Source organism: Panthera leo, chromosome D3 (assembly GCF_018350215.1).
Source record: "Panthera leo isolate Ple1 chromosome D3, P.leo_Ple1_pat1.1, whole genome shotgun sequence".
In the NCBI taxonomy this organism is placed as follows: domain Eukaryota; kingdom Metazoa; phylum Chordata; class Mammalia; order Carnivora; family Felidae; genus Panthera; species Panthera leo.
This window is the reverse complement of record NC_056690.1, coordinates 20,726,520-20,734,154: the sequence shown is the minus strand read 5'-3', so window position 1 is coordinate 20,734,154 and position 7,635 is coordinate 20,726,520. Positions and strand designations below refer to the sequence as shown.

Genomic DNA, 7,635 nt, shown 5'->3' with positions numbered 1-7,635 from the left:
AGCCTTTCTGGTTCTGCTCTCCCACCAAGCTTTAGATGCAAACTTATACTGGAGAAAATTAGCCCCGTCCCTTCCCCCTTCCCCCCCAATCTGAGCCTTACTCTGCTATGCAGCCCTACTGGCTGGGGAAATTGGATTAGAATGACCATGGGCCAGCAAAGACTGTCTTCTCACTACATGGATGGACGTTTCAGCCGATGAGTTTAGTAGAACTATTTTTGGAAGATGATGAGACTTCGGAGCTAACTACTCAAGACGAGTACAAGATCTGTCAAATGCGATTTTTTAAAACATTTTTTGTAATATTTGTGGTGTCATGGGAGGTGTTGTGGAGATTTAATTATGGAAAAGAGAAACTCTACCATTGTAGTGATGGTTGGCAAACGTTGGTGATTTACTGGCAAATACATTTCCCAGCAGGCCTTTATTGACCCTACTAACTGGAAGGCTGCTGGGAAATGGAGTCCATTGGGTTGATAAGCTCTGCCTGCCCTTTTGGAACCTAATCTCACTGGAGTCTTGGGCCCTTCTCTTTCACCAGCTCTCATTTAATCCAAATAAAGCTCTTTATCCAAGGAAGAAAGGACGGGAGGAAGGAAGGAAAGAGGAAAGGGAGAGAGATAGAGGGAGAAAGAGAGAGAAGAAAAGAAAGAAAGAAAGAAAGAAAGAAAGAAAGAAAGAAAGAAAGAAAGAGACAGGAAAGGAAGAAAAAACAAATGAGAGGCAACTACTGTCACTGACCCTTTAAATTTCCTCTGTGCTCAGAGTCAGACCCTCAGACCCTCCAGGGTCTCCAAGGCCTCCCTGTCTGTTTCTCACCGGCAGTCCTGGGGGTGACAAAGACAGCTTTCTGTCTCAGGTCCCCATGGGCCTGCAGCAGTATGTCAGAACTGATGCTTCTGCCCCATGTTGAGCACTAACAATATGGCTCATCCTCAGGCTGCAGGCTGAGAAGGTCCTAGAGGCCTTGTTCCCAGAGTGGGAGCCAGAGAACCGAGCTGAGATCTCCGAGGGCCCATTTCTTCTGAGCACCACAGTTGTGATAACGCTGAGAGAAATCTCTTGGAAGCAGCCCACATAATTTGCTCCAACACTGTTGCTAATTCCCGTCCAGGTGAGGGTGACCTTCTGCCCCTGAAACCCTGACAGGGAGGCCTCCTGTGTCGGGGCACACTGTGCCCAGGACCCTGCAACAGAGCAGTGGAGACACGGACAGGCAGGTCCTGAGGGAATGCCTCCAGCTTGTTCTTCAAAAGAGGGGAAGAAGGAGCCCAGCACACCCCAGCCCAAAATCACTCGCCTTGCTTTCCACAGCCAGTCACCTAAGCGGAGAACAAGGGGGGAGAGGAGGAGAGGGGTCCAGGTCAAGGTGGAGACAGCCCAGGCTGTGCCCCTGACTGAGCCCACCAGTGAGAGAACTGCACAAAGCCTCTCTCATCCCCTCCCCACTTTGGAGAGCAGAGAGGAATCCTTCATGCAAATCACTCCCCTCCTGGGTCCCGAAACCTACTCACTGAATATGGTGACAGCTGAGTTGGGGGAGGGGGGGCTGGGGAGCCAATCGTGGGCCCCGGTGAGCATAGAGCAGAGGGTACAAGGCAGGGTTCCAGGACTGGGTGCCCAGCTGAGACACCCCTCAGCCATCCCTGCACCTCCCCCAACGCACAGGGACAGACCTCCAGCGCCCCCTGCTGTCTCAGAGTTCAGGCTCACTTAGGACTGGGAGAAGGAACTAGAGTTGAGCAGAGAGGGACCCTCTGGACTTGAACCTGCCTGGCACCCCATCCATCCCTACACAGGGTCGGGGGCTTCTGATCCCCCAAGTGCGACCTCCTGTGTGGCAGGCACCACCACACCTCAGTCCTTACTTCAGAGCTGTGGCTTCCTCAGCATGAATCTCTGTGCCCCCCCCCCAACCACTTAGATAGTTGTGTTGTTGGGACGTCAGGTGAGTGACCCCTCAGGGAAGTTGTGTCCTGCACTGAGGGATAAGAAGTGCAGAGGGCAGGCTCACCACTCCACAGGCTGTATCAGGAAGGCCTGAGGAGACATCCCATCTCTTTGTCACATCAGGACACTTCCCACCCAGGCAAGCCAGTCCCCATAATCCTCTGCACCTGCCCCCATCCTCACACTTCATGGGGCAGGGTCCGTTAACAAAAATGCACATGGGATTCTTCAAGGACAGACTGTAATTAGAAACAAGGGGCATGTGCCTCTCACGTTGCCTTTTCCCAAGAGCACCCATAGGCGATGGTCAACAACACAGTCATCCCTAGATGCAGCCAGGGAGCCCCAGCGCTGAGGAGAGACACTGGAGGTGACTGGGTCACCTGCACCAGATGGGGCCCCCATCCAGACGGGATTGCCCATTTGGGAACCTGCAGAAGCTTGGGAATTGTAAGGACAGAGCTCATCCCATGACCCAGAAGATCCTGGTGCTCTAAGCCCTCCTTTCTCAGTGTGCAATGTATTATAATTACTCACACCAGATCCCTCTCTAGTCCTTCTCTGTGTCACACAAGGTTCTACTCCTACTGTAAATATTCACACAATTATTTTCCCCAGTGGTTTATCTAATCCATCTCTGCACTGTTCATGACAATACATCTAGGATATATCTCCTGGGATTTATATCATATATATATATATATATATATATATATATATACACACACACATATATACATATATATGTATATATGTATACATATATATATAACACAAAATACGTATAAATAATACATAAGATACAGTTATACACACACACACTTCTAGTCATCGACTCTCGGTTAACATAGTACCGTGTGCGCTAGTCCTATAAATATTCAATGCTTCCCATTGAATACCTCACATGAAACATCTCCTCCTTGTCTGTCATAGTGAGTCAGATGAAAACCTAACAGGCTCCACGACCTTGACAGTTTTGTTTGTCCTTGAGGCACTGAGTGTCTGCAGCCTACTGGTATTTAGCTGGTGCCCAGGAAAGGTTTTTGAATTAAAAAGAATACATCAGTGAATAAAAAAAGAAAAAATACACATATCCACATTCTTTACCTTATTGCCAAAACTAGTAACTCTTCTTTCATTTGAATCATCATAATCCATCCACATTTTTAAGCACAGAGATGGAGGTCATCTTAGACAAACCCTTACACCTCACACACAGCCTCCAGGTAATTCCTAAATCCTGGGATCTCCACAATGAATATAATGCTAAAATGTGCACACTACCCAAAGCACTCTATAAATTCAATGCAATCCCCATAAAAAATCCAATGACGTTTTGCACAGATATAAAAAAAAAAACACAAATTTTGTATAGAACCAGAAAAGACCCCAAATAGCCAAAGCAATCTTGAGAAGGAACAAACCTTGAGACACCATTTTTTGTACTTTCAAATTATATTACAAAGCTGTAGTCATGAAAACCAATGTGGTATTGTTCTCAGAGACACATAGGTTGATGCCATAGAATAAAAAGACCAGAAAGTCATTCAAGTTCCTCTTGACCACCAGGGAAGACATAGGTTGAAAACGGTCCTTTGCGAGGTCTGCGGAACAGAGCTACCATGGATTTGGGAAGGGTTTCAGAAAGAATATACTTGAATCCTAGAGCAGATGCCCCAAATGGGATCCTTAGGATTTCACTGATATTTCCTGATGCACTTTGGGAGAGAAAACTGGAATGACTCAGACGTCTGACAAAGAGCACATTGACATAGATGCCGTGATAGAGTGTGAATCAACACACTCCATCTGGGTAAGAAGCACATGTAAAGAATAATCTCATCAGGGTCAGGTCCCATCTGCCAAAGTTCCCCATGGGAGCTGCCCTCTGCTCTCTGCTGCTTCCTGCATTGGGATGGGTGCCTGAACCCCTTCCTCCACTGTCATATCCAGTTAACTCCTTCCCCTATTGGTACACATTTACTGTTAGAGGAATGTGTGTAGAGACAACTCTTCAGTCCTGATCCATGAACAATCAAGGGAGCCACGGACAGGCTCACCCCCAGGAGTCTGAGTAGAACAGAGAGTCTGCCCTGAGGTGATGGGGGGCCACGTTGGGAGACCTGGTCTACCACTTAGAGGAGAGTGGCTAGAGCAGTGGGGAGGCAGAAGTGGTCTCTGATGGGCTCTGCTCATGTCATACAATGGCATGTCTGTGTCTGGACACTAAGGGGCACTCAAGGCCTGTTTCTGAGGGGTCACGGTAGATCAGAGATGAGAACTGCCACCTGCCACTGCCTGTGCCCTCTGCTCAGGCCTCACATCTGTGACCTCCCCACCCGCTGCCCTGAAATTGCCCCTACCCTGCCCATCCCCCTGACATCCTCAGACAGAGGCACCTAAAGAAGTCGGTGAGGAGTCAAAAACCAGGGGGGTCGCATTTGCATGGTTGGGCCCTCCCCCTCTCAACAGATGAAGAGGTGAAGGGAGAGGTGAAGGGAAGCTCTGCTCAGCTGTGAGGCAACAGAAGGCAGGATCAGTGCTGACCTCCACCATGGCCTGGTCACCTCTCCTCCTCACCCTCCTCGCTCACTGCACAGGTGACTTGATGTGGGGACACGGGAAGGGGTTCTGGAAGCACAGGTGTGGGCCTGATTCCTCCTCTTGTCTCTAGACTCCAAGAATATCCTCTCTGTTGTTTCTCTTCCCAGGGATTTGGGCTCAGTCAGGGCTGACTCAACCATCCTCAGTGTCTGGAGCCCTGGGCCAGAGGGTCTCTATCTCCTGCACTGGAGTTGCTAGTTACGTGTACTGGTACCAACAAATCCCAGGAATGGCCCCCAAAACCATCATCTATGATAATAGCAACCGACCCTCAGGGGTCCCTGATCGATTCTCCGGCTCCAAGTCTGGCAGCACAGGCACCCTGACCATCACTGGGCTCCAGGCCGAGGACGAGGCTGATTATTACTGCTCATCGTGGTACAGCAGTGGCAGTGCTTACACAGTGGTCCAGGCCTGTGGGGAAGTGAGACAAAAACCTAGTTACTCATCTGTAAAGAGGGAAACACATCAGCAGTAGCCTCCTCAGCTTAGCCTGTGATTCTGCTCATTCCATGGCTGATGACTTGGACACAGGTCCATGCAAGGGCACCTCCCGTGAGTGAGGTTCCTCCTGTCCTTTCTGTCCTCAAAGTCACTCTCAGAAAACCCTTCCGACACAGAGTCTTGATGGAAGACAAATCTCTTGTTTTATCAGCTCAGGTATTTTACTTCTAGGCCATATCATATCAATTTTTCCTTCTGATATAAAAATAAATGACACATTTTTATTTTTTCTCTGAACTCTACCCATGTGGTGCCTGAAGAATAAGTCAGCCTTATTTGCATCTGGTACTATTATCTCCATGGCAGTGGCTAGTCTTTTCTTCTTATCTATTATTTGTGAAAAAATGCCAATTTAAAATCGTAAAATTATGAAGATAAGTTTCAAAACCTTTGTCCATAGGAAAAACCCTGCACTTCAATGTTTATAACAACTGATTGCTAATCACAAAAGCCTGAAAGCACCCTAAACATGGCACATGGATATTTATTCTAGGTTTAAAATAATCACCCAAACCAGGAACCAACTAAGAGGACACCCAGGAGGTGCCACTTTTATAAATAATTTAATAATTATATCAAACATTGGAAGAAGCAAAACTCTGCAAACATCTGTAGGTCGTGGGGGTGCTAAACGCTGAAAAAGAAGTAGTCATGTGAACAGAGGAAAACATTCTGAGCCACAGAATTATTCTATATGATACTAATGGCCCTTCAATGACACTCTGTCATTGTCTGGCATTGTCTCCAAAACAAACGCAAGCAAATCAGCGCACAACCACCACACATACCCATGTGAGCACACACACAAGGACAGGTTGTGTCTAGGAGCTCACGAGCCAACTTAAAGGGCCCCCATGAGGCAAAACTAGAAAGATTTCAACCACAGGAACATAAAAGGATTGGGTTGTAACTCAGTGTCTACACATGTATCTGCCGTCTATATTGTTAACTGATGGTATAAATAAATGGAATCAGATGAGACACGTTCCCGTGCAGAGATTTCATGGAACAGGTGTAAACCCTTGGCTTGAATGATGTCAGGCATAACCCCCACTCAGTAAGTATAGAAAAAGGCACCAACAAGAGGGACAGTCTGGAGAAGTGTCACAGTAAGAAAAGCTTAAGGACAATTCACAACTCAATGTCGCAAAGAATCTTAACTGGATCTTACTACAGAAAAAGGACACTAGGTAAAAACTAAGAAAACCTGAATAAACTGTGGATATTAATTGTTACACGTTGAACTGTGTCTCCAACAATTCATGTGATTAATGGTTCTAAAAACTCCCATATTTCAGGATGAGACTCTATTTGGAAATGAGACTGTTGCAGATGTAATTACCAGGGTGAAACCAGTAGAGTGTAACTGCATCTGTTCTAAGCTTTCTCTGTCTTTGTTTTTCCTCTGACTCGCTCTGGAATGCTGCTGAAAGGAATCTCACTATTTTGGAGAAAAGGCCTATGAACCCATCCTACATTGTCTAGAGAACCCTGGTATCACCAGAAAAAATCTAGACATTTTGTTGTCTTTTCACTCTTAACCAATGGAACATTTACCAAATAAATATAATAGGGTTGAATGTGAGTGGGATACCCTTCCCTGAATGTCCCTTAATGGATGAGCAGAGAACGAATTTCTAAGAAGATCGATTCCCTTGTACTGTATAGTGGTTTACATCATGGTCATCCTGAAAACACTTACAAAACTGAACTATTAGAGAGGCAAATGAGTCATAAGTATACCAGAGAAGAAAACTAAATTCCAGACTAAGTATAAAGGCCCGGTCAAAACCCAAATTGGGAATTAAGTACAGTGGATACTTCTCTGCGGAGACCAGGTAGTCTTTTGACAAACGGAGACTTCAAAGGCTCCAGAGCCTGTACCATGGAGGTGATGGGATATAACAGGAGATTCTCATAATACAGCAGCAACAGCAAAAAGTATTCAAAGTTCAAGGATAACCCCCATGGACTTTTTATCACATATGAACCGGGAATAATCCTGGGAAATATGAGGCCTTGAAATTGGTTTCGACTGGAGACTGGTAGGGGTGCCTGGGTGGCTCAGTCGGTTAAGCTTCAGACTTCGGTTCAGGTCATGATGTCGTGGTTGTGAGCCGAAGTCCTGCCTTGGGCTCTGTGCCACTAACTCAGAGCCTGGAACCTGCTTCTGATTCTGCGTCTCCCGCTCTCTCTCTGTACCTCCCTGCTCTCTCTCCCTCTCTCTCTTTGACCCCCCCCTCTCTCTTTCTCTCTCTGTCCTCTCTCTCTTTCTCTCTCTGTCTTCTCTCTCTTAAAAAGAAATAAACATTAAAACAAATTCAGATTGGAGACTGTTAGTGATGCCAGGGCCCTGCAGCAAGCAAACCCAATGTCAGGGAACACTAATATGTCCAGGAACATAAACACTGTAAAATAAGCCCTATGGTAAGCAGACTGGATGCTGTTAGTAACCTGAAGAAAATTAATGTCTCCATCCCAAGCACCCAGGATAGGATGCACTCATGCTCCTTCTCCGGACACTGAAACCTCAAATATCCGTCTGCAAAGGTCAGAGTGTCCTCTAGGGATGCTGTA

General features: G+C 46.6%; 1 gene segment (V, D, J or C); it reads left to right on the top strand.

The window, feature by feature from the left end:
• The first annotated feature begins 4,459 nt into the window (after positions 1–4,459).
• LOC122204028 lies at positions 4,460–5,032 on the top strand. The segment is given in 2 exon segments: positions 4,460–4,550; positions 4,662–5,032. Coding segments are annotated over 2 exon segments (417 nt in total).
• Positions 5,033–7,635: the final 2,603 nt, after the last annotated feature.